Raw genomic sequence first — 27,010 nt, forward strand, 5'->3', positions numbered from 1 at the left:
GCTTCCTGAAGGGCATTCGAACCCTGAAGAATCAGAACAAGTGGACAAAGATTGGGCCAGCGCATTGCAATTGGCCCGCATGGCGTGAGCTGTAGTTAGCCTTCAGAGAAAACCAGAGCGATCGATGCGATCTATCTTCCTCCACTCAGGTCTTATTCCACTTGCCGCTTTCTCACAGATTGGCGCTGGATGCATCAAGCCTTAGAGCTTTGCCCGCCCCTTATCCGCTAGACGAGTCGTAGGGGTAGGAGGGGGCGGGCCCTCCTATGGCAACTCAACATTGATTGGCTTTCAGGACTTCCTCTTCTCATTTTCGTTCTGGACAAGCGAAGAGGCGGGGGGGTCGGCGGGTAAGATGGCTGCTACAGCGGCTGGTGTGGGCCGGCTAGAGGAAGAAGCGTTACGTCGAAAGGAACGGCTGAAGGCCTTACGGGAGAAAACCGGGCGCAAGGTGAGGAATGCGGGGGTGAGGGCCGTGGTGGAGGTAGCCAGCATTCGGGCCCGGAACAGGGACTAGAGAGCACGGAACTACTAGGAAAAGGTAGTTGCCGAGGATGCGCATGCGCGCTGGGCTAGAGCATGCGCGAGGAGAAGTGGGCGCCCGCCCACCTGGTCTGGTGCTAGCGGGCACGGAGTTTTCTGCGCGTGGGCCGGCAGCGCAGTGGTCTGGGCGTCATAGCCTTTTGGCTTTTGCTGGATGCTTTTCTCCAGAGCGACTTACCGTTTCATATGTTAGTGGTGTAGGTGTGATTGGTTCGTGTCTGAACACGTAGAATCTTCTGTCTCCCCGGCTTTCCACGTGGAACCGTGCTGAAATTCCTTGAGTCTGGCCAACCGTCCTGGGGACGCCTAGCAGGAATCGTTGCGTGCAAGAATCCAAAAGGAAGGACCCATTTTTAGGTCAGGGTGGACTTCGGGGAAAGAAGAGAGCTCTTAGCTCTTTCCCAGCTTACTTCTTGGAGATGAACTTTCCTAAGCCTGTTAGTTGCCATGCTCGCAAGCATTTTTCCTTGCTCTTGTTGGACACCGGAATGGTCTGATTCCATTTCCATCTACTTTGTTCATCTTTCCGAAGTAATCGACAGCAAGGAGAACTCTGAAGTTCACTACCTATGTGCAGACCCTGGCCCTTTCATTTGGGGCAGTGGTACTTGGGGCAGATTGCTTCATCTCCATGACCCCTGATTTCTTCGTGTCTGGAGTAGAGAGGATAACAACCCTACACATTTATCCTCACCGATTTATTTTGAGATCTGACAGAGTAATCTGTATGAAAGGGCCCTAGAGACCACTGAGGAGTGGAAGTAGTTAGTTCTCTATTCTTGGGTGGATAAAAACTGTCCTCAACGATACAGCATTACCAAGGGCATTAAATGTCTAGATCTGCAAGAGTTTGAGGGGGAAGCAGGGACTCCACTTTCTAATCAGGCTGGTCAGCCTGGCCCGTTTGTTTTCTGCATGGCCAGGCTGGGGTTCTGTGGGACAGCTAAAGGGGGAGGTAATAGTGAAACCTTGCCAGATGGGCTTCTGCGTTTTTTGGTAATTGGTCAGCACTGCCAGAACGTTATCCCCACAAACTGCCCGACCTCGGGCAGCGCATGCTTCAGCCTTCAGCAGTGACTAGTCAGCCTGTGTTATTGGCTTGGGTTTAGGAACCAGATTATTAGGACTGGGTTTAAGGTCAGTACAAAGGACAAGAGGGCATCTACATCCTTAGGGCCCATTTTCATGGGAAGAATGCCCAAGGCCATCAGGAGAACTGAGGTTAAAGAGGAATTCTTTCAGTGGGCTGAAAATATGGCCTGATTTCTTTTTTCTGTGTGTGTGTGTGTGTGTGTGGTAAGAATATGCATAACATGAAGTTCACCATTTAAAGTGTACAATTCAATGGCATTAAGTGCATTCACAATGGTAGGTAACTATACCACTATTTTCACATTTCCAAATGGTAACTACCCTTTAAACCAGGGGTCTCGGCCGGGCCGTGTGCAGCCCGCCGAACAATTTTGTGCGGCCCACCGAACAATTTTGTGCGGCCCGCAGACTAATCCACGAAGTTCAAAATATTTTGGATAAAATTAAGTAAGCCTAGGGGCCTACTTGTATTTTTCATTTCTCTAGCATCCTAGCTAGATATTAGCTTAGTTAACAGCAGTTGTGATGCGAACTACAGTTTCTGGTCGTTTTGTGACACTGAGTAAACTGCATGTACGATTGTGCTTGTACTGATTTTTTTTTTTGTTTTCAACTGCAGTGAGAAAAGTGTTGCGTAACAGTTGCCTTTTGTAGACCTAGTGCGGCCCGCCGAAGGGCTGTGATCTTGCTCTGCGGCCCACATGCTGAGTTGAGTTTGAGACCCCTGCTTTAAACATTAATTTCCCACTCCCCTCTTATCCAACCCCTGGCAACCCCGGGTTTGCCTACAGATTTGACTGTTTTAGGTCTCTCATATAGGTAGAGTGTAGGGTACTTGTCTTTCTCAGACTGACTGATTTCACTCAGCACAACATCCTCAGGGTTCTTCCATGTTATGTCAGAATTTCAGTCCATTTTCAGGCTGAACAATATTCCATTGTATGTACAATTGACCCTTGAACACTGCAGGGGCAGGTTAGGGGCCACCAGACTCCCCCCCCCCATCAGAAGTCTTTGCATACCTTAAGGCACTCCTCCACATACATGGATTTTCAAATTTGTGTTGTTGTGTTTTAGATTATTTACTTATTTAAATTTTTTGTAGTCCAATTTACCTGTTTTTTTTATTTGTTGTTTTTGCTATTGGTGTCCTACCTAGTGAATCATTGTTAAATCCAAGATCATGAAGCTTTTCTCCTAAGTTTTTTTTTTTCCAGAGAGAGAGAGAGTCAAGAGAGAGGGACAGACAGACAGACAGGAATGGAGAGAGAGGAGAAGCATCTATCATCAGTTTTTTATTGCGACACCTTAGTTCAAGCGTCCCCAAACTACGGCCAGCGGGCCGCAATGCGGCCCCCTGAGGCCATTTATCCAGCCCCCACTGCACTTCTGGAAGGGGCACCTCTTTCATTGGTGGTCAGTGAGAGGATCACTGTATTTGGCAGCCCTCCAATGGTCTGAGGGACAGTGAACTGGACCCCTGTGTAAAAAGTTTGGAGACCCCTGCCTTAGTTGTTCATTGATTGCTTTCTCCTATGTGCCTTGACCATGGGGCTACAGCTGACTGAGCAACCCCTTGCTCAAGCCAGCAACCTTGGGCTTAAGCTGATGAGCTTTTTTGCTCAAACCAGATGAGTCTACACTCAAGCTGGCGACCTTGGGGTCCCAAACCTGGGTCCTCTGCATCCCAGTCCGATGCTCTATCCACTGCACCACCACCTGGTCAGGCCTAAGTTTTCTTCTAAGAATTTTATAACTGTAGCTCTTTAGTTCTTTGATCCATTCTGAGTTAATATTGTGTATTATGTATGGTATAACATTTTTGCATGTGAATATCTAGCTTTCCCAGTATCATTTGTTGAATAGAATGTTCTTTCCCTGTAGTATGGTTTTGGCACCCTTGTTGAAAATTATTTGATCATGTGAGGGGCTTTTTTTTTTTTTTTTTTTTTTTTAGTGAGGGGAGAGAGAGTGAGAGGGACAGATAGACAGGAAGGGAGAGATGAGAAGCATCAGTTCTTCATTGTGGCACCTTAGTTCATTGATTGCTTCTCCTATGTGCCTTGACGGGGGTGGGGGGGCTACAGCAGAGCGAGTGACACCTTGCTCAAGCCAGCAACCATGGGGTCATGTCTATGATCTCAAGTTCAAGCTGGGGATCCCATGCTTAAGCTGGTGAGCCTGTGTTTAAGCTGGCGACATCGACATCGAGGTTTCAAGCCTGGGTTCTCAGCATCCCAGGCCAACGCTCTACTCACTGTGCTACCACCTGGTCAGGCTAGGGCTTTATTTTATTCCTTTGGTCTGTATGTCTGCCCTTATTCCAATTCTACACTGTTTTGGTACTGTAGCTTTGCAGTAAGTTTTGAAAGTGTTAGTCCTCCATCTTTGTCAGGAGCCGATCAACAGCTGCTGGTTGACACAGTCACAGCAATGAAGAAGAGGCACAATGATACTTTCCCCCTAACTTTTTGGGTTTATATGATTTTTCTCCCCCACTTTTGGGTGTGTGTGCTATCACTTATGGCACAAAGTTAGCGTCTGGAGTTAATAGTTGCACCATGCTTTCCCTGCAGATTCGCAGTAATTTTTCTGGAAATGAGACGGTGTGAATTCCACAGAAAAGCCTATAAACCCCACAGAGAAACCTTGTACGTATAAGATGTGTAAGATTTCATATTATAGAAGAATAGAAAAACTTTCCATTCCTCTTACATACCTGACCTTCAGGTAGTGGAACACTGAGAAAAAGTTAGAACTTAACTAGTAGATGAAAATAGTAGACAAACATAATTTTACTAGACAATAGGTCATTAGGTAAAGCAGAGTTATTAATACTGATCTTTTATTTTTTATTTTTTCAATACTGATCTTTTAGAAGCCTGCGCCAATATTCTTGCTGCTCAAGGTATTGTGTAACTCTAGTTGGAATGGCTAACCACCTGATTTATAGCTTAAAGAAATGTACTAGCCTCTTCCTGGAATATTTATCCACATTAAAGCAAAAATAAATTTAAAAATTTTTTTTATTAATTTTAATGGGGTGACATCAATAAATCAGGATACATATATTCAAAGAAAACATGTCCAGGTTATCTTGTCATTCAATTCTGTTGCATACACATCACCCAAAGTCAGACTGTCCTCCATCACCTTCTATCTAGTTTTTTCTGTGCCCCTCCCCCTCCCCCTCTCCCTCCTTCAGAAATAACTATTAATCAATGTATTCTGCATAACATGTGATTATAACTTAGCATATAAAAATAAAGCTATACTAGCAATTGGCAGAGATGCCTGGCAGATGAACTAAAGAGTTTGGCTCTCTCACTGATATCTTGCCGACGCCGTCCACCCCTGTGGGACCCCTGGGTTCCCCCCTGGGCAGAACCCCCGGCACATCTTAGTTTCAGGATCCCTAAAATTGAGGATAGCCCTCTCTGAGTAGCTCGGTTGGAGTGTTGTCCCGATATGCCAAAGCTGAGAAGTTTTTGATAACTTATTCAGTCTCCTTATTATCAGTCTGTTAAAACTTTTTTATTTCTTTATGAGTTGGTTTTAATACATTGTTGTTTTCTAGGAATTTTTCCATTTCAATATGTTGGCATATTGATTGCTACTTTAATTGGGTTTCATCTTTGCAGTTATGGCTTCAGAAAGCTCTTGGCTGTGAACTCATTTCTGAAAAATGTGCATTCGGAAATCACATGGTTTCCCTCTTGGAACTGAGAGATTGCTGGCCTTTAGAGTTTCCTTGCATTCTTTTTAAGAAACGAGAGTTATTGTGAAGCTACCATCTTGACTCCATTGGGAGCTTTTTCCTTTCCTGGCTGCCTTTTCTGTCCAGGAGCTCTCATTCCCCCCTCTATCTAGTCCTTTTCTTTTTTTTTTTAAATTTTATTTTATTTATTCATTTTTAGAGAGGAAGAGAGAGGATAGAGAGACAGAGAGAGAGAGAAGGGGGGAGGAGCTGGAAGCATCAACTCCCATATGTGCCCTGACCAGGCAAGCCCAGGGTTTCGAACCGGCAACCTCAGCATTTCCAGGTTGACGCTTTATCCACTGCGCCACCACAGGTCAGGCCTATCTAGTCCTTTTCTTGCTTACAGGGGCAATTTCGAATATGTTGTTCATTCTCTCTCTCTCTCTCTTTTTTTTTTTTTTTTTTACAGAGACAGAGAGAGGGATAGACAGGGTCGTACAGAGAGGAAAGGAGAGAGATGAGAAGCATCATCATCAGTTTTTTGTTGTGACACCTTAGTTGTTCATTGATTGCTTTCTCATATGTGCCTTGACCGCAGGCCTTCAGCAGACCGAGTAACCCCTTGCTTGAGCCAGAGACCTTGGGTTCAAGCTAGCGAGCTTTGCTCAAACCAGATGAGCCCGCGCTCAAGCTGGCGACCTCAGGGTCTTGAACCTGGGTCCCCGGTATTCCAGTCTGACACTCTATCTACTGCGCCACCGCCTGGTCAAGCTGTTGTTCATTCTTGAGTTACCAGGTTATGGTATCAGTGGTGCGTCAGTAGCTGGTGATAAAGTGTTTGGCTTGGTTCAAAATGGGCTATTGAAACTGGTAGTTCATTGCTTCCACAGATGTATACTGAGCACCTACTGTGCACCAGTCATCAAGGCACTGGAGGTCTAGCAGGGAGTGAACAAAGCAGTCAGAGGTTGCTGCCTAACAAGTTTCCATTTAGCTGGTGAGAAGGTAGTAAGCAAATATATCTAGTGTTAGATGGAGATGGTGCTATGGGGAAAAGGAAAGAAGGAAAGAGAGGTCAGGAGTAAACAGTGCTCCTGTGTTTCTTGTAGCTCTTACAGTTTCATTTTCTTCATTAAAGACAACAGTGTTAGCCTTGGCCTGTTGGCTCAGAGGATGGAGCATCAACCCAGTATGTGGACATCCTGGGTTCGATTCTGGGGCAGAGCACACATGAGAACCAACTGTCTGCTTCTCTTCTACTCCCTCTCCCCCTTCTTCCTTCCCCTCTCACAGCAGATGGCTCAGTTGGTTCGAGTGTCAGCTACAGGGGCTGAGGATAGTTTGGTTGGTCCGAGAGTCAGTCTCAGGTGCTGAGATTAGCTCAGTTGATTCGAGTATTGGCCTCAGACAGGGGTTGCCAGGTGGATCCCAGTTGGGTGCATGTGGGAGTCTATCTTTCTATCTCCCCTTCTCTCACGTAAAAAAAAAAAAACAAAGACAACAGTGTTTTCAGGTTTAGCTTAGGTTTTTTTTTTGTGTTTTTTTTTTAGATTTTATTTATTCATTATAGAGAGGGGAGGGGGGGAGGAGCAGGAAGCATCAACTCCCATATGTGCCTTGACCAGGCAAGCCCAGGGTTTTGAACCGGCGACCTCAGTGTTTCCAGGTTGACGCTTTATCCACTGCGCCACCACAGGTCAGGCTGTTTTCAGGTTTAACATGCTTAATGATACCAGCTGCCTGGCTTATCTGATGTTGATGGCAACCTGGAGAAGAAGGAAGGTTGATTTATAGGTGAAAGCACTGAGACCAATAAGAGTGAACTGGTTTGCCCAAAGTCACATAACTAAGAGGTATCCCCAGGTGAGTGTTAGGGTTGGAAGAGACCATAAGGACAGGTGGTGACTATTTTTATGCACTGACTTGGACTGGTTGCCCAGATACGTGCTGGAAGTACAGTATCTTAAGAAATTTCACTTTAGCCCTGGCCGGGTAGCTCAGTTGGTTAGAGTGGTGTCCCTGATATGCTAAGGTTGCAGGTTCTGTCTCTGGACAGGGCACGTTCAAGAATCAGCCAGTGTCCTGACCAGCTGCTGGCACAGTGGATAGACAGTCTTCCTGGGATGCTGAAGGCCCAGGTTTGAAACCCTGAGGTTGCCAGCCTGAGTGTGGGCTCATCTGACTTGACTGGGGTTGGCCACTTGAGCATGGGACCACAGACATGACCATATGGTTACTGGCTTGAGCCCAAGGTTGCTGGCTTGAGCAAGGGGTCATTGGCTTGGCTGGAGCCATCCCGCCCAGGCACGTATGAAAAGTAATCAACGAACAACTGAAATGCTGCAACTACCAGTTGATGGTTCTTTATTTTTGTTTTTTAAAGTTTTAAAATTTATTTTTAGAGAGAGAGAGAGAAGGGGGGAGGAGCAGGAAGCATCAACTCCCATATGTGCCTTGACCAGACAAGTCCAGGGTTTCGAACTGGCGACCTCAGCATTCCAGGTTGATGCTTTATCCACTGCGCCACCACAAGTCACACCAGTCTCACAGTTCTTTTTTTTTTTTTTCTGAAGCTGGAAATGGGGAGAGACAGTCAGACTCCCACATGCGCCCGACCGGGATCCACCCGGCACGCCCACCAGAGGGCGATGCTCTGCCCCTCTGGGGTGTCCCTCTGTTGCGACCAGAGCCATTCCAGCGCCTGGGGCAGAGGCCAAGGAGCCATCCCCAGCGCCTGGGGCCATCTTTGCTCCAATGGAGCCTCGCTGTGGGAGGGGAAGAGAGAGACAGAGAGGAAGGAGAGGGGGAGGGGTGGAGAAGCAGATGGGCTCTTCTCCTGTGTGCCCTGGCCAGGAATCGAACCCGGGACTTCTGCACGCCAGGCCAACGCTCTACCACTGAGCAAACCGGCCAGGGCCTAGTCTCACAGTTCTTGCGTGACGTTTCTATTTGGGGAAATGCCTGGAAGAAAGACAGTCAAGGGTATAAAGTTTGAGTTGCTTTTCCAGCCTGTAGTCATTTCTTACGGGGCCTGTGAACGGTGAGCCGGGGAGGAAGTACAGCCTGCCTGCCGCAGACAGGTTGGCAGCAAGGGGCCTCCTCCCTCAGGGAGGAAGCGGCTCCCCAGTTGTTGGCTCATTCCTTTGATGTGAGGACAAGACTCCTGTAGAATAGACCCCAGGGTCGAGCTCTTTCTCAGCCCGCCCCTGCGGAGGGAGGGTGCCCGCTGGGCCCATGCAGACGGCCCACTGCTAGTCCTCCAGCACTCGGTGCAGGTCCATCGCTGGTACCTGCCATGCGCATGGTTGTGCTCAGGTGGAACTCAGGCATGGGGTTGATTTCCAGATGGTGTTATCTTCTTCCCCCACCACCAGAATATGAACTTGTAGTTAGTGATATCATAGAGGAATCGGTCCTGATGTTGTGACAGATGGGGACGAGATGAGGGTCATAAGCTTTTCATACATTCAGTAAAAGAGCTTGGTTGTAGCCATGCAGCACAGTAGTTTACAGAGCGCTTCCTTTTAGCCTATCCAGAGTGACTGATGTGTGAGGGGTCAAAGAAAAAGGGTCAGGGAGCACAGGGAACTCTCCTAGACTGTAGCGCAGGCAGGACTCCCTGGGGGCAGGAGATGCCACAGGGCTGCGGCCCCGCCCTGAGCCGTGTCGTGCAGCCAGCCAGGCTGACGGGTGGGAGGCTGCATAGGATGCGAGGCGGTGCTGCTGGGATCCGTTTCCTGGGAAGGCCAGGCTGGGCCCGGGCTGTGTCCTGGGCAGAGTGGAACGTGAGCTGGGCAGGGGGGACTGAGGCAGCTGGAAAGGAGTGTTTCTGGGGAGCAGGTCAGAGGTAGGAGCATTCATGGGCACAGAGGGGACAGTCGTGGATGCTCCAGAGGGTTTGACAGCAAGCAGTTGGCAGTGACGGGCAGGGGTGAGGTCTGAAATGCTGTTGAGTGCATCGGAGGCCAAGTTCTGCGGGAGCCAGGGCTTCCGGTCGGGAGGGCAGCCCGCCCAGGCACATACTTCTCTATTGTATTTGAACCTCATTTCTTGGTGCTCATCCAGAAGTTGCAAGCTGCGTGAGGAGGTGAACAGTTCAGGGCCGGATGGATGGAACGCTGTGGCATCTCCCCGGTGCTGACTGCTGGGGCGGTGTGAGGCCACGCGTCTTCCTCTGACCTCTCGCCTCCTCGGCAGCGGAAGGAGACTTCAAGGGAAATGACTTTGGCACAAACTCTTGCCCTTGGCTGTTGGGTTTCCTCGGCCTTTGGCCTGGACTGTGCTCTCTCTTTTTGCGACTGTGCTCTCTCTTTTTGCCCGGAGACAGAGGCAGACCAGTTGGCCAGCAGGCCAGCCCCTCAGGGTTTGGTTGTGACCTTAGGGCCGAGGTCAGGCTGTCGCTTGCAGGCCCAGCGGCAGTTCCTGTTTTTCACGTGGCTCTGAAGCCCAGTACGGGAGAGCAGCGCTGCTCAGGGGAACTCGGGGCGACCGTGGTGGTGTTCCATATGCTCCACCACTGTCCTGTCCTGCAGCCTGGAGCTACAGACCTCTTGAAGCCCTTACAATGTAGCTAAAGTGGCATTCTAACTATGATTTTATGGAGAGAGGAGAGGGAGAGAGAGCGAGAGGGAGGTGTATGAGAAGTATCAATGTATAGTTGCTTCACATTGGTGGTTTATTGATTGCTTGTTGTTTGTGCCTTGACCAGGCAAGCCCTGGGTTTTGAACCAGGGACTTCAGCATTCTAGATTGAGGCTCTGTTTACAGCGTCACCACAGGCTAGAGTCCATGAACTTTTTTTTTTTTTTTAAGATTTTATTTATTGATTTTACAGAGAGAGGATGGGGCAGGGAGTGAGAAGTATCAACTTATAGTTGCTTCACTTTAGTTGTTCATTGGTTGCTTGGCATTCCAGGTTGATGCTCTGTCCACTGTGCCACAACATGCCAGGCCAGGATCTCTGTGTTTTTAAAGTTCCCAGATGATTTGTTTTTATGGAACTCTCTGGTCAGTCTCTTGAGGTTCTGTCGCTGGCTGCGGAGTGCCTCCTGTCCCTGGAGTGTGGCTGCCCGTGCTCCCGGCCAGAGCTCTGCAGCCAGCCACTGAACAAGTGTTTACCTAGTACCAGCTGCGGGGCGTGCCAGCCCTGGTGAACCCTGCCTCCCTGCCTCACGGGGCTTCCACTGGAGTTGTGGGGAGCCGGTGCGTGTAAACAGGGAAGGTAGCCCAGGGACTTGAGAGGGCCGGGTTGGGAGTGTGTGGGTGTTGGGGGCGGGGCTGGGCAGCTGCCTCAGTTTGGAAAGATCTCCCGGTGTGGGAGATGGAGGGTAAGGGAGAGGGGGGATGGGGAGTAAGAGAGAGGGGTGGCGGGGAGAGGGAGGGTAAGGGACAAGGGGTGCAGGGGGGGATGCTAAGATCTCGGGAAGAGTGTTCCCAGCTGAGCAGAGAACTTGCTTGGCATGTTTGAGAGGCAGAAAGAATCTCTGGGAGGCAGGCTGAGAGGGACGGGGTAGGGTGCGGGGCAGGGATGGATGGGAAGTAGGGAAGGCCTGGGAGGCAGGGCCACTGAGGCTGGGCCCCCTCCACGAGGGGCACAGGGAGCCAGTGGGGACCTGAGCACGGGGGCCCTGCCCTGACTGTGGAGGCAGGAGGCCCCTGCATGAGTCCAGGGGCGAGGCGGTGGCACTCACAGGGCCACTGGGCATCCTGGTAGATGGGCTGTGCGGGTGAGCAAACAGATGAGCGCGGTGCCTGTTTCTGAGACAGCCGTGCAGGCAGAGTGGCTCTGAAGGGGCAGTCCGCGTCTGGCTTTGGCTCCATAAGCCTGAGCTGTTAGACCTCCATGGGGGACAGGCCGGCCGGCAGGCATCTGGACTCAGTGGATGCTTGTGAGGGGAGATGGAAGCCCTGGGGCTGGATGGGGTGCCGGAGTCCAGGGCCTAGGCAAGGGAGAAGACTGACTGCCCTGTGGCGTTTCGGAGACTTGCTGTTTAGGAGGAAACTCGGGACGTTTGGAAGGGGTAGGGGGCCAGTGAGCCGAGAGAAGCCAGGTGAGGACTGGAATGGGTTTGGGCGGGACACGTGGTAGATGAACTTGACCTAGCTGTTTCAGGGACGTGTGTGTCGTGTGTTGGCAGGTGGGGTGGATGAAAAAGCGGTTCTACAGAAAGTAGCTTCACAGGGTGGTCTGATCATGTTACTGACTGGGCAGGTCAAGGTGAGCAGCATGCACCTTTTTAGTAGAAGGTCTCCCTTTGCCCTAAGGAAGCCCTGTCCATTTCCTTGTTTCCGGGCATCGGGGATGAACACACATGCCTTCAGTCTCTGTCTGTGCTGGACCCGCAGCGGAGCTCCATGTGGGGCCCTCTTGCCTTCAGGGGCCCTTCCCTTCATCTCAGCTCCCAGCTGCCCTGGCTCCTCTCCCACTTTGTTTTGAAGGGAAGCTACAGCTTGTACTCTTGAAGGAATTCCAAGAGGAAATACAGTTGCTGTGGTAACGACGCCCTGTGGGGAGTCAGAGCCACACTCTCCGGCTGTTTTGAATCAGGGCTCAGTAGAGCAGCTCTGTCTAGGAAATGAGAGGCTGGAGCAGAAACGTCTGACCTTTCAAGGACAGTGCCCCTCCCCTGCACACTGTGTTTAGGGCAGGTGCCTCTAGCACTCCAGCAGGGTGGTTGGAATCCTAAAGAAAGCACCTGTTTGCCACTTGGGGGAGGAAGTCATCCGGTGAGAGCAGAGCTTTCCAATGGGTGCGCAGGAGTCACCTTAGGAGGGGTGAGGGGTCAGTCACCTGGCCCTGCGCACAGCGTGGGGACCCTTGCTCAGGCGAGGCCACCCTGTGTCCCACCGGCTCTGACCCAGTGTACTGCTGTAGGCTGTGTGCAGGGGGGTGGGGGGACGAGCAGCGGGGTAGGGGTGTGGAGGAGGGAGCTTCTGAGCCCTGTGTGAATGGACTGTCCCTGCCTGATCTCCCTGGTTGACTTCGGAGTTACGTCCTCACTTGGGCTCTGTGCCCCAGAGTTGCTGAGAAAACACTTGCTGAGGGATTAAGTGGAGGGCCTGGCGGGGTGGTAGGTGTTTGGAGGCGTGGAACGGGTGGGACAGGAGCAGAGCAGGCCCCCCGCTCCGCGCTGTGGCTAGCCTTTCCTGATGGGGCTCATGTTTTCTGCATGTGAGTAGGGTCTGCTCACGGGCAAGGGCTGGGGCTTCTCTGGGCGACACTGGTGGCAGCTGTGGGTGAACCGAGGGAGAGAACAGGCCGGCTTGTGGGATGTCACGTGACCCTTTTTTGGCGATGGGGGAAGGGGGTGGACATCATTTTGAGCAGTGGAATTTTGTGGGCCTCACTAAGGGCATGGGCGGGGGGGGGACATCAGGCTCCCCTGTCCTCATCACCCCACGTGATTGACACTGACTGATGAGGACTCACCTGGCCCATCACGTGGGCTCCCTGGTGTCATGGCCCTCTGCAGTCTAGGAAGGTGCCTTCTCAACCTTTCAGCCCACACATGGTTAAAAAACACACACTGTGCTTCTGAAGGAAATGTTTAGGTGAGGATTAACAGCTTGTTTCAGCAATATTTCTCCCACAAATAAATGTGCCAGTTCTGATTTGTAGTTAAAATGTGGTTTTAATTAGGATCTTATCACTTGTAGATCACACCAGAGGAGACAACTGTCTTCCCTTGACTTCTCCTCAGGCCATCACACTGAGAAGCAGCTGATCAGAGGTTAAAATAGTTTCCAGTCTCCTAAGAGCAGCAGCATACTTTGTTGCTCTGTAAACCCCTGGCCGCCTGGGAACAGACTTGTGAATTACTTGCTTTTCCAGCTCTGGCGCCCTGGTGGGGCCGTGTTAGGACGGAGGGATGGGAAGAGGGACCCCAGGCCAGGCGAGCCCCTGGGCTTGCTGACATCAGCAGTGGGCTTCCGTGATGGACTTAGACTGGGTGGGCGTTGCTGGGACCGAGTCGGTAGACACTTGTCCGGAGCCCAGCCTTTCCATTTGCCCAGCGAGCAGAGAACCTTTGCTCTGTGGCCTCTCAGGGTCTCCCTGGAGGATGGCTGAGCTCTTTCTCCCCAAAGGGCAGTGTAAGGGTGGGACGCAGCCACCCGGCAGCCCACAGAGGAATGCGGGAACTCAAGTTCCAGTCACCATCCCCCCTAGCTTTAGGCACCTTGGTAACCTGGACAGACTTGTCAACTTGAAGTCCAGAGACCGGGGCTTCAGCCGTGCTCTTGCCCTTCCTGCACACTTCCCCGGAGCTCCTGTGGCCCTCAGGACGTTTCTGGTGTATGAGAGACTTTTTGTGCTTCTTCTCATTGGGCCTGCTCTGTGTCCAGAGTTCACCCTGGTGACTGCAGCAGGCCACCTTGCAGCGTGGTATGGCCTCATACAGACCATTTCTTCCCTGGGTCGGCCTCTGGAGGAGGGATGTGGTCTGACCCAGAGGCTTCTCACTTGGCCACGTGGTAGAATGTTGACCTGGGAGAGGGCCCGCTCCTGGACAGTCAGATCTGCAGGCCTTACCCTGGAATAAGTGTTCTTATTTGGTAGATCTATCTATAACATGTTCCCCCACTGGAGCTAGTTCCTCCTGTGCGGGTGATATTTGAGGCCTTTGTAGCCCTAACAATCTGTGGTTTTCTTTTCTCATTTGGTAAGAATGGACCTCACACTTCTGTGGCTACGGTGCAGAAGGCACACTCAAGCCTTGGGGCTACTTACCTGAGAGAGGTTTGGAAGCATGATGCAATCAGAAAACCTCAGTTTAAATACCAATCCATCTTTATTGAGCGGTGAGCCACTGCATTAAGTTCCTTACTTCTGACCCTCGGCCTTGCACTGGGCTGATAACACCAGGTCCCAGAGCAGTTGTGGGGCTGGAGGCCCTAAGTGTGCGCGAGTGAAGTGTGGGCAGCTTTGGCGCACTACATGGCATCGTGCCGCTGGGTGGGCGGGGCTGCCCTCCAGGCAGACTGCAAGGCGGCTGCTGGCTGCCGTCCTGGAGATAAGAAGGCGGCTGTCCTGACCATGTGCAGCTCGTTTTTTTCAGTGGCCTCAACCAGTGACCTGCGCCCTTTCCTTTCTGGTGCTTTCTGAATGTTCTGCGTAAATAACCCACTAATCACGTTGTTGCCACCTCCCTGCCTGTCCTCTGACTTACGAGGGCTTCTTAGTGCTTGTGCGCTGAAGTCTGGAACTGGACCAGGTTCGGGCTGTGCCCACGCCTTCCAGTCATTTCAGCACTCCCTGTCCTGCCCGCTCTGTCGGTGTGAGTGGAACGTGCCCGGCAGGGACAGGGTGCCCGCAGGGACAGGGTGCCCGAAGGGACAGGGTGCCCGGCAGGGACAGCCCGCTCGCCCTCCAGGTGAGCCCCTGTTTCATCTTCCCAGCTGTTCGTCACTTGGCATTCCCCTAGCACTGTCCTCACTTTGGACAGGCTGTGTGGGGACTATCCATCTACTTCTCTGCTTCCCCAGTCCTTGAACTCCCAGAGGACAGCAGTCATGTCTTGTCACCTTTGCCAGGTGACAGGACTCAGACGCTCTGTCAATATTTGAATGAAGAAATGAAGAAACTAGACTGGCTGATGTGGGAGTTAGCTGGGCAGAGGTCTTTCTCAGGGAAAGTTGACATCCTTGGGGAGAGCCCAGGGGCCTGTTTTAGAAGTCTGCGGGCCGCAGCCCTGTCAGCAGGGTGAACTTCAAATTCACTGTGTGACCTCTGTTAAGACAGTTTTCTTAATTGATCTATTATTTACACATGGACTAGGGGTGCTTTGACATTTGTGTATATGGGAAAGAGCTGCTCTTTTTGGTTGATCACAGGCTTTGGCTAACAGGAGCTCTGATGTGGTCCTGTTGGCAGCTTTGGGGAACTGTTTGGTCGGGAGGGGGCAGAATTGGTGTGTATTGGTACGTGTGCCTCAGGTATGTGTGGGAGGTAGAAGGCTGTCACTTTCAGGGGCCATTCCCTGGGGTGTTCAGGCCCTGGCTCTTTTCATCGGACCCAAAGATGGTGAACCCCCATAGTAAAGAGGCCCCCTCTTCCCTCCCATCAGGGCTCAGCCTCAGACTCCCGTCTCCAGTCAGGCTTCATGTGCAGGGGGATCCTGTCTGCTCCCCAGCCCAACAGACCTGGAAATCAGACACCAGCTGCTTATCCTCAGGACCAGAGATGCTGGCTGGCTGTTCCATTCCCCAGAACTGACCAGCGGGGCGTCCCTGCTGGTGGTTCTGGCTGCCTCCTGAGACGACAGGCAGGGGGTTCCAGGACACCCACAGTGCTTCAAGGGGCTGCCCCATACCTGGACGTTTGCCTTGGTGAGTCACTCTCTCTTCCTCTCACCTTACTGTGAGAAGGAAGTCCTGGTGGTTGTGAGTTCAGCTTTGTGGCAGGGGAGGCGTTTTCCCCCCTCTAAAAAAAGGGAAGTGGTGGGGCCGGGTAGGAGGTGGGGAGGTGACCTCGTGTTCACCATCAGTTAATTTCTTAACTGAAATTTTCTCCCTGAATCGGGGAGATGCTTGGCCTGATTGGAGGGCACTTGGCCTGCAGTGTAGCTGCTGGCCCGGCTGCTGGGCCTGGTTCAGGCTGCAGAGGGACCTGGTGTGCAGGTTGTCTGCCCTCCTCTCCCCTGGTCTCTGTGTCTCTAGTGCAGCGGGTTCTCAACCTGTGGGTCGCGACCCCAGCGGGGTTGCCTAAAGCCGTCGGAAAATACATAATGCATATCAGGTATTTACATTCCGAATCATAACTGTAGCAAAATTACAGTTATGAAGTAGCCACCAGAATTATTTTTTGGTTCGGGGTCACCGCAACATGAGGAACTGTATTGCGGGGTCACGGCATTAGAAAGGTTGAGAACCACTGCTCTAGTGTGTGCTCTTTTAGGCCTTGAAAGGTCACTAGACGTCACCTGGGCTCTGTCAGGCATGAGGATCAGCCATGGTTTCCCGCTTTCCCGTGGAGCCAGGCGACGGTCAGGACGAGTCTGTTTAGGGTGTGAGTAATGTCAGGACAGTGGGCTCTGGTGGAGTTCATGGCTGTGGGCGTGGGCTCTGTGCCCCCTGAGCTCGTGTGTTTCAGGTTCACGATGCTGCCCATCAGGTAACTTTTAGTGACCACTCTGGCCGGTTTCAGAGCGACTGACCTGCCGAATGGTGCCCAGGTGAGAAACACAGCTGTAAACACCTACTGGTACCGACCGCTCTTTGATGCTTTCCTGGGATGGGAGTTCCTGGCCCAGAAGTGACCATATCTGGGGCTCCTGAAGGCTTGGTCATGTCCCTCTGAAATGTCATCAGGAAGAGATAGATGTCAGCCCTGAGATGTGGTGATGAGGTGCCCTTAGATACCAGTGAGGCCACCTGGTGTTTGAAGAGGGGCAGGAGGAGTGTGGGAGCAGAGTGCCTGAGGCCCACTCCACCCACCCCTTGCGCCCTGACAGCCCTGAGCTGGGTGGCGCTGGGTGGCCTACTTAACTGCACCTGCATTTTTCTTATTTGTGAAAGGAGAAAGCAGTGTTGACCGTATTAGATTTCTTTGATGATTAATTACAAAACACTGATGGTTTTAATTAAGTGAATAATTAATTGTCTGATGTACTGTTGTGCCTGCTGTTACTGGAAAGATGAGTGACAGTTGGGTCCAGCCCTCCTCAGAGCTCCCCTTCTCCTGGGGAATCTTCTGGGACCTAGTTAGAGTTGACCCTTACCACACTCCTAAAAAGTGGGCATGGTTGGGGTTTGTGCCCTCGTTTTACAGGAAGAAAAGGTAAGTGTGAGAGGGGAAGATGGAACAGACAGCTCCTAGCAAAGGAGTAGATGTGTGTGGTGGAAAGAGCTGCGATTGTGTCAGCAGGGAAGTGGGCTTCCGATTGTTTGCATCCTCAAACTGATGGAAAGAGTGTGAGGTTTGCCTGGTCTGTGGTGGCGCACAGTTGGTCAACTGGATAGACAGTTGACCAGGGATGCTGAGGTTGCTGATTCGAAACCCTGGGCTTGCCTGGTCAAGGCACACTGTGAGAAGCAACCAATGAACAACTAAAGTGAAGCAACTATGAGTTGATACTTCTTACTCCCCCCAACCCCCTGTAAAATCAATAAGTAAAATCTTTTTTTAAAAAGCCTGGCCTGTGTTTGCACAATAAATAGAGCATCGACCTGGAACACTGAGGTCACCAGTTCGAAACCCTTGGCTTGCCTGGTCCAGACACATACAACAAGCAACCAGCAAGCAATGGACAACGAAAATGAAGCAGCTTCTCACTCCCCTTCCTCTCTCCTCTCTCTGTAAAGTCAATAAATGAAATCTTTATTTAAAAAAAAAAAGAGTGTGGGATCTGACACGCACAGACCTGAGTTAGGAGTCCCTGAGCCTCAGCCCTGGACCCATGAGACAGGCCTGGTGATACCTGATGCTTGGGCGGGCGCTGTGGGAGGCCCAGGTAAGGTGGGGTGGGGGAGAACCTTATCTGTGGAAGGGGAGTTCGCCTGTGAATTCCGCATCTGACCAGGGCTTCATTCATTTGTCCGTCCGTTATTGGTCCACCTGCTATTGTGTGCTGGGTGCTGGGGAGCAGTGATGGACAGGTGCCTGGAGCTTCCGGTGAGGAGGGAAGAGAAACGAAAGCAAACTCGAGTGAAGGGGAGGCCTTGAGATGGGGTACCGGAGGTGAGGCCAGCCCTGCCTCTGCTGCGCATTGAGCCCCGCTTCCCACGGCCGAGGACCCCTTGACAGGCACTGGACCCTTGGCCTTTGCACGGGCCTTCGTCAGACTGCCGGCATCTGGCCTCAAGCCCGATCTTCCGGAAAGCTGCCGCACCCTTTCTCTTTGTCCGGGTGCCACCACCTTTTCTGTTCAAGGCGCCTTCATTCTCCCAGTGAGTCATGGTCAGAACGTCAGTCGCCGCCCACTCCTCCCTGTCCGTCAGAGCGCTCAGGCAGCCCCTTGTTCTGCCCACCGCCCCGACCTAGTTCCGGCCCTTATCCGCAGTCCTTATCTCCAGCGTCCCTGCTGCGCTCAGGCCAGCGCCCTGCCCTTGTTCTCTGCACGGGCCTGAGGGACTGCCCACACCCTCCAGAGAGCAGTGACCCTCCCCAGCCCAACTCTGTCTGATTCTTGGGGAATCGGATCTGTTGCCCTCGGAGACTGGCTGACGTCTTCTGACGTTATACCGCGGCCTGTCCTTGGGGCTACAGAGAGTACCTGGTGAGGAGGATGAAAGTGAAAGCTTAGTGTGACCTTTGCAGACACGAACAGTCTGGGCCACAAAGCTCTACAGCCTTTCCCTTCCTGCCCTGGCCAGACTCGCCCTGCCCTTCAGGGCCTGCTGCCTTGTCCCCCCAAGCTGCAGTCTTTTCTCTGCCTCCCTGGTCATTTCATTCATGTGATAGTGCCAAAATGTCAGTCTGATAGTCCTTGTTTTCCTAGATGAGGAAACAGGCCACACACAGGTCAGTAACGTGCCCACGGTCACATAGCATGGCAAATGGAGCCACGCTTGCCAGTGGAGTCCTGGCCCAGAGCCTGTGTGGAGGACCCTAGGCCGTACCTCCTGGAGGCAGTGTCAGGGCCGTGGGTGCCAGTGGATGTCCTCAGGGGCCAGGTAGGTCTAGCAGCAAACTGAGTGCCAGGGACCCAGAGTCATGGCCCTGCAGCCCAGCCCGCCTGATCACAGCCTGCCTCGGAGAGTCAGAACTGCTCCGCACCCCTTCCCCAGTCCCTGGGCAGTAGAGAGCTGTGCAGTCTCTGTGTCCAGGCCTGGTGGCATTCAGCCTGGGGCCTATCGCTGCCACTTCAGGGTGAGTCAGACTCCAGTGACTACCCTACTTCCTAAGTGCCCTTGGAGTGCAGTTCCCGCTGCAGCGTCGCCGACAGGAAGTCCCTCCCCCCCACGCGGGGCTGCCCTGCTCTGAGGATGGGCACCAGGGTACAATTGCAAAACCTGCCAGGTGCGCCCTCCGCATTGTCAGTCCTTCCTGCTGCACCCCCACCCCCGTTTATGCTCATCTCTCTGACTTTACTCCACCCGGGGCCCAAATTAGAACCGGAAAGGCTCGAACTGGGGCCAGTTCCACCTGTTGTGCGGGGACTAGGGTTTGGGGCCTTGTTTCCATGGCCAGCCACACGGAGCTAATGAGGTGTGCGTGCACGCATGCTTGGGCCTTGGAAGTGTTTCTGCTCCGGCTCTTCCTGCTGGGTCCCCAGCTGTCGGGCTGATGATGAGAGAAACCTCCATCAGAAGCTGAAGCTGCACTCTGTTAACCCCTTCCTGTCTCCTCTTTGGGGGCAGCAGCTCCTTTAGGATGACGGAGAGGCTTGTGCCTTGTCCCCCGACCCCCCCAGGCAAGCACTCCCGCTTCAGCACAGCTGCTCCCGACGGCCGCCACCAGCCCTCGTTCCGTCTCCACCGCCTTCCCCAACACACGTTGAACCGCAGCTGGGGCAGGTCCAGGCTGGCCGTGGGGCATCTCAGCTGGTCTCTGGTCTTGTCTCCTGTCACAGGTCACCTTCTGGGCTGCCAGAGTGCCCTCTTAGAGCGTTGGCCAGTGCGGTGCTCGGCCCGCCCATGGCGCTCGAGGAAGACCTGTCAGCCCTCGACCCCTGACCTCCATCCGTCCCTGCTGGGCCAGCGCGTGGGTCTGCCCTGCAGGCCTTGATGGTGCCTGTGCCCGGCTCTCATGTCTGCCGGGAGTGTTCTGCCTTCTTTAGGCTCTGGTGACCTCCCATTGGACATTTAGAGTAAGGGTTACCTTCTTCCCTACAACACCTGTTCCTTGCCAGTTCCCCCGGTGTCCACGGCATTTAATGAAGCCTTCCTCACACTCCTGGCAGAGTTCTGTGTTCTGAGTTCGCTCTTTTGAGTAGACCTGTGATCCTTGAGGTCAGGGTTCTTTTTTTTTTTTTTTTTTTTTTTACAGAGTCAGAGAGAGGGATAGATAGGGACAGACAGACAGGAATGGAAAAAGATGAGAAGCATCATCATTAATTTTTCATTCCAACACCTTAGTTGTTCATTGATGGCTTTCTCATATGTGCCTTGACCTTCAGCAGACCGAGTAACCCCCTGTTCAAGCCAGCGACCTTGGGTCCAAGCTGGTGAGCTTTGCTCAAACCAGATGAGCCCACGCTCAAGCTGGCGACCTCGGGGTCTCGAACCTGTGTCCACTGCATCCCAGTCCGACGCTCTATCCACTGCGCCACCGCCTGGTCAGGCAGAGGTCAGGGTTCTTGTTTCCTTCATCCTTGTGCCCAGGGCAGACCCCATACTGAGAGGAGACTGGAGGGTTGAGGCAAGAGAGACCCTTATCTTTGCCTGGATGGGGGGAGCAGGAGGAGGTGTAACACCCCTCTTCTCCCAGCCCCTCCTCTGCATTTCTGGTGGTTGACTGAACCCATAGTAGTGGTCCCACATTCAGACAGGATCAAGGCCCCTGACACACACACACACACATACACACACACACACACCTCTTTCTGTAGCATCCGAGGCCCCTGACTGACACACACACACACACACACACACACACACACACACACACACACCTCTTTCTGTAGCATCCAGACGCAGGTATGCTCGGCTAGTGAAAGCTCCTTCCAGAAAGAGACTGAGGATCAGACACACCGTTAAAACACCAAGTCTGGACATGTCCCTAAATTGAAAAACCTCTATCTAATCTAGTAAAAAAAGAGAAAAGGCATGCATTGTTATCCCTGGATATAACCACAGGGCCTACCGTCATTAAAAGGATAATACGGGAATCTGTAACCTTATGCTAGTAAATTCAGTAACTTAGGTGAAATAGGTATTTCATGAAAGATGCAAATTAATGACTGACTCAAAAATAAATAGAAAATCTAGAGCCCTTTATCTAAAACCTCACAAAGAAGACTGCAGGCCAAAATGGCTTCCCTGAAGTCTTATACATTTAAGGAAGAAATAATGCCAACCTTGTACAACCCTAGTTTAAAGAAATTATTGTTTTATTGATTGATTTTAGAGAGGCAGAGAGAGGGGGAAGCATTCATTTGTCCCACTTAGTTGTGCATTAATTGGTCACTTTCCACACGGGCCCTGGCGGGATTGGACCCTCCAGCTTGGTGTTTCGGAACAACACTCTTAACTGACTGAGCTAACGGCCCAGGGCAACCCTAGTTTTACTTATAAAAGTTTTGTTCTTTGCAAAACGATCTCAGACATTATGAAACAGGTCAGGCAGGCAGTGGTTGGGGCCAGGCTGTTTTTGAGAGCCCTTGAAATCTTGCCTCAGAAGCCCCTTCCTCCCGCAGGCCCTGGGGGAGGTAAGGGCAGGGGCCTTGGTGTGGAAACCTGCGCGGGGGTTAGCAATGTGGGGTACATCCAGGATCAGGCAGCAGGGCTGTGGGGAGGACTCTGTGCACCTTGGGCCCTGCCTGTGCTGCTCCCCTGGGCACCTGCCAGCTCTGAGTGTGGGGAATGAGGCAGAGGTGGCCAGGATCAGGGCTGTTTTTACCAAATGCCACTCCCCCCCTCCCCAAGTGAGAAGCTGGGAGGGAGTCAGACAGACTCCCGCATGTGCCTGGCTGGGATCTACCGGACATTCCCACTAGGGGGTGATGCCCTGTCCATTTGAGGCATTGCTGTTGCTCAGCAACTGAGCTCTTCTTAGCACCTGAGGTGGAGGCCATGGAGCTGTCCTCAGCACCCGGGCCAACTTTGCTCCAATGGAGCCTTGACTGCGGGAGGGAAAGAGAGAGACAGAGAGGAAGGAGAGAGGGAAGGGTGGAGAAGCAGATAGGTGCTTCTTCTGTGTGCCCTGACTAGGAATCAAACCTGTAACTTCCACATGCCAGCCAATGCTCTACCGCTGAGCCAACCAGCCAGGGCCTCCAAATGCCATTCTTTTTTCTTTTCTTTTTTTTTTTTTTGTATTTTTCTGAAGCTGGAAACAGGGAGAGACAGTCAGACAGACTCCCGCATGCGCCCGACCGGGATCCACCCGGCACGCCCACCAGGGGGTGATGCTCTGCCCCTCCGGGGCGTCGCTCCGTTGTGACCAGAGCCACTCCAGCGCCCGGGGCAGAGGGCAAGGAGCCATTCCCAGCACCCGGGCCATCTCCGCTCCAATGGAGCCTCGTTGCGGGAGGGGAAGAGAGAGACAGAGAGGAAGGAGGGGGGGGGTGGAGAAGCAGATGGGCCCTTCTCCTGTGTGCCCTGGCTGGGAATCAAACCCAGGACTCCTGCACGCCAGGCCGACGCTCTACCACTGAGCCAACCGGCCAGGGCCCCAAATGCCATTCTTGATACACAGTCTCATCTCCCTGGTAAAGATGCAGGTTGGTGAGGGACTGGGTATCAGAAGGATCTTGATGCGACCTGAGCTACCATTGAGTGTCTGTGGCCTTGGGCAATTTTTTTCCCTTTGTTGATGGCCTCTTCCCAGTTCCCCTGTGTAATGGAGAGACCTGCAGGCGGCAGTCCTGCGAGCCTTTCATTCCGAGCCCTCTGAACCTCCGGCGCTAGGAAAGGGGGTGGGCTGTGGAGCTGGTCTGCACCTCCTGCCCCATCCCAGGCATGGGGGTCCTGACATCTGACCCAGGCCAGGATCACCTGAAAGCTGTTCCCCACTTCATAAATGCTCCCTGTTCTGCCTGCACTGCTGCTTAGCAGGAAGACTGGAGTCCCTGTCCCCCACGTTTATGTGTTCTGTTTCTCTGTTGACCTGTTCTTGCCAACATGCGTATCTTTATTGTTCTCGAGCACCTACTCATTGCACAGCAACCCAGGCTGGGGTCATCCTCAGCCTCACCCCGTCTGCAAAGCTAATGCTGCACCCCACCCACCAAACTGCTGGGCATTTTAAAAAATGTTCTTTGGGTAGTTGGGTGCTTCCTCATTTTGTTAATGAATAACTTGGCCGTTGCTGAGGCACTCGAGTGTCTCTGGGATTCCAGGTGGTGGTAGCCACGGCTGCTGTTTGCCCTTGCCCAAGGGCTGGGAAGCGCATGGTGTTTGCAAAGGATTTGTTCCCAGAGGCCATTCCCACAGCCCCCACCCACTTCCACCAGCTGGTCCAGGTTAACAGCCCCTCGGGAAAGAAGCGCTCCTGTGGGGTTACCCACCAGCCCACTTTGGGGAAAAGCTGAACCTTTATTTCTCTCCCACCTTTGCCCTTACTCCCCGGGGGAGGTATCCATCACCCCTTCCTCAGTGGCAGGCACCTCTGTCCTTGCCAAGGGAGGGCGTCCGTCACTCTCTCCCCTGTGGTAAACACCTCCGGCCATCAGGGAGTCTGCTGGCTGGCAACTGGCAAGGAGCTTCTTTATTTGACTGTCCCGGCTTCTGGCTTGCTTAATCGGCTAGCATTTAGTCAGGGCGGAGTGTGTAGGTCCGTGGCCTCTGTGGGTCCCACCCAGGCCCTAGCAGCCCTGGTAACCACGTGGAGAACCCTAACTTGCTTCTCAGTCGCGAGTTTGTAGTCTGCTGTCCCTGCCCTCCTTGACCATCACCTTGTGAAGGCCTCTCTGGGCCTGCTTGCCCTGCAGGGTCTGCAGCCTCCAAGGAAAGCCCGTGGTCTTCCTCCAGCAGCACCCAGTCTCCCCTCCAGCTCCTCTCTCTGATCAGCCCCCCTGGCCTTGCCAGCCCTGCTGACATCCGCTTTCACCCCTTCACCCTGACTGCTCTCCAGTCACCTGCTGTTCTCAGGCCACGCCCCACCTGGGCTCAAGCTGTGCTCCCCTCTGGGAATCTCCTTGCTCCGTTTTCCCATCCTGTAACTCGCAGGTTCTGCCCATCCCTCAGTCGGAATTCTCCACCCACCCCGCAGAACCATGGTGACCTCTCTCATGTAGCTGATGTCATTTGTTCCTGCTGTCTTGTCCCACGAGACCAAACTGCCCTGGGTTGAAAGAGCAAGGAGGGGGCGGCATCTTGGTTTGTTCACATCTCCAAAGCCTTTCTCTGAGTTGAGTCTCTAGCCTGGTTTCGGTGGTCTTCTCCCCCGTAGTCGTGTGGCCAAGGAATGGCCGGGTCTGGCTGTTCTCAGGGTCTCCTCGGTAAACACTGGCAGGATGTGACTCATAAAGCCCATGCCACTCTTGGGGAGGCAGTTGTCAGTGGCACACACAAAGTGCCAAGAGAGGCAGTACAAGCAGCTGTTTCGGTTCTGACTTCTGTGTCAGTACCTATTATTCTAACCTCATTGCAGCAGGATCCCTGTGGCAGGGCCTTACAGGTGTCCAGGTCACTGCCCAGCCAGAGTCACAGGCAGGCGGTGCCGGGGACGAAGTTCATGTCGGCTCCCCGGAGGGCCACCCTGACATGCAGGCAGACTCTGGACAAGGCATTGTCCTGGAGTCTCTCACATGCACTGAGGGCCTGGTCACGCACGTCTGGACACACAAGCACATCCTACATGTACATTTGTCCGCAGGGTGAGACTGATCTAACGGCAGTAGTCTCTGAGTGAGGGACGCCCCGGAAGGCCTTCCTGCTGCAGCTGGAGCAGTGAGGGGGTGTCCCTGTGTTGGGGCCCTCGGTGCCCCCGGGGAGCAAGCATACGGGGTCAAGGTGGGGATGAACGTGACTTCTCTAGATTACTTACAGAGAGGTCAGGGCAGGTGAAAGACCAGATTTATAAGAAATGTTCCCCATAACTAGTTCCCTTTTCTTCCGTTTCTCCGAACACATCGCAAAGGTGAGTCAGTCTTGTTATAAGCCTGATCCGAGTTTGAGTTATACTGTTCCTTGGTTGAATGGGGTTTTTTTGTTTTGTTTTGCTTTTTGAGATTTTATTTGCTGATTTTAGAGAGAGAGGAAGGGGGAGAAGGAACAAGAAGCATCCACTTGTGGTTGCTTCTTGTGTGTGCCTTGACAGGGCGAGCCCGGGGGTTTCGGTTCGGACTGCGCTGTTCCGAAAGGGAACTGCAGAGGTATTTCTGGAATGGGAGTCAGGAGGCCTGTGCCCTCTGGATTGCTGATGACTGCTCTTCCCTGTCATTCTCCACTCAGCGTGGCTCCATTCAGACCCCCGAAGGTGGCAGGTAGCCCGCGGGGTGAGCCCTCTGTGGCACATGCCAGCTTCGTTCTCACGGCCTAAAACTCTCTAGCTCCTCCTGCGGGTGTCCCCTGGGGCCACTCTGGGCCAGGGCCTGGGCCCAGGCTGTGGTCCTGGGGGTTGAGTTATCTGAGGGAGCTGAAGGTTGAGGAGTGAGGCTTCTGTGGAGTGCCGTCAGGTGCAGCAGCCCTGTGCCCTGCTCGGAGCCTGAAACTCCGCGGGCCCTCACTGAGGTGTGTGCCTCCTGAGACACCTGTCTTCATTGGCTGCCTGGGCGGGAAGGCCTGGCAGGAGGAACGTTCACCTGAGCAGGTGCTTTTCTCCCTTTCTTTGCAGGACAAGGAAGATGGGGAGCCAAAGGCCAAGCAGCTCAGAGAAGAGGAGGAAAAGGAGGAGGAGGAGGAGGCCGAGAAGCACAGGTAACCCCCATGCATGCCCCGCTCTGCGCACTCCTGTTCCCTCTGGCCCTCCGCCCTCCAGCTCCCACTCCGAGTCTCCATGTGCCTTCCTCTCTGCCCTGTGGCTGCCCCGTGCAGACCTGAAACCATCCTCCTTCTCCTGGCTGCAGCCTCCTCTGCGCCCTGTCCCCGCTGGCCAGCTGACTCAGCCACCAGCCTTTCCTCTTTCCTCTGACCCTGCGTTGTGTCTCCGCACTCGCAGAGCCCCACGTGGCTGGTTCTGCAGCCCCTGCGGAGGCTGGTCCAGACCCTCCCCGGCGAGGGAGCTGCGGCCTCCACTGGTTCCCTTCTCCGCCCAGCCACCCGGCCTGTCCTGGCCGGGTCACCTCCAGGCTGTCCTCTCAGCCTGTCCCCTTGACACGTCAGAGCTCAGCCCCGAGGCCTCTGTGCCTTTCCCTGTCCCTGTTCTCCGGTCCCCCTCAGTAGTTCACAGACAGTATCTTATTTTGCCAAATCTTGTCATCTGGTTGAGTCAACTTAAGTTACCTAAACAATCCCCCCCCCCCACCCCCACCGCCCGCCAGGGCTTGCAGGCACGTGGGGGCCGGGTCCTCCGCAGAGATTCAGAGCCTGCTTTGCACCAGAAATGCCTGGGACACGTTTTCCCAAGTAGCGTGTGGAGTGGAAGGGGCTGTGGTTTTCTTCTGGTTCTTAGATTTTCCGTTGTTGGCCAGACCCTTAGTCCCAATTTCTGGGCTCTCTTTGCTTTGCTAGGAGGTCCCTTCTCTAAACCTCCTTCTTGATGAGAAAGAAAAGGGTCACCGGTTAGTGGGTAGTTGGGTAGGTGATTCAGTAGAAGACTTGAATGTTGAATCGTGTGACCGAATCTCAAACACGGTGTTGAACAGGCGCACAGGTCCTGCAGTCGGGAGCCTGGCTTCTGTAGCTGTGCCTCCAGAGACTGGGCAGGCGGCCTGGAGTTCTCTGAGCATCCCTGACCCGGCAGGCCGTGGTTGTCAGGAAGCCCAGCCGTTGCTTGGAGTGGCCTTGGGCCAGTGTTTATACCCCCGGGAAAACTGGAGTGTCCTGACTTTAGAGCCCTGGGCCCCGGACCAATGGGCTAGACCTGTGTGCATTTAACCCCAGACTGCAAGGTGCCAAGGCCCGGGCCCAGGCTTTCTTGGAAGAGCGAGAGGCTGTGGGGTGTGTTCGTCCTAGGAAGGGGGACTTTTCTCC

At 53.3% G+C, this 27,010-nt stretch overlaps 1 protein-coding gene across 1 annotated transcript in view; it reads left to right on the plus strand.

Moving 5' to 3' along the window:
• The first annotated feature begins 302 nt into the window (after positions 1-302).
• Positions 303-27,010, plus strand: part of CCDC12 (coiled-coil domain containing 12) — a 42,681-nt gene continuing 15,973 nt past the window's right edge. Inside the window, exons 1-2 of the mRNA XM_066244670.1 lie at positions 303-451; positions 25,713-25,795. Of these exons, the coding sequence (XP_066100767.1) occupies positions 356-451; positions 25,713-25,795 (179 nt within the window). The 5' untranslated portion in view covers positions 303-355. The remainder of the gene's footprint in view (positions 452-25,712; positions 25,796-27,010) is intronic.

This window comes from Saccopteryx bilineata, chromosome 10 (assembly GCF_036850765.1).
Source record: "Saccopteryx bilineata isolate mSacBil1 chromosome 10, mSacBil1_pri_phased_curated, whole genome shotgun sequence".
Classification (NCBI taxonomy): Eukaryota; Metazoa; Chordata; class Mammalia; order Chiroptera; family Emballonuridae; genus Saccopteryx; species Saccopteryx bilineata.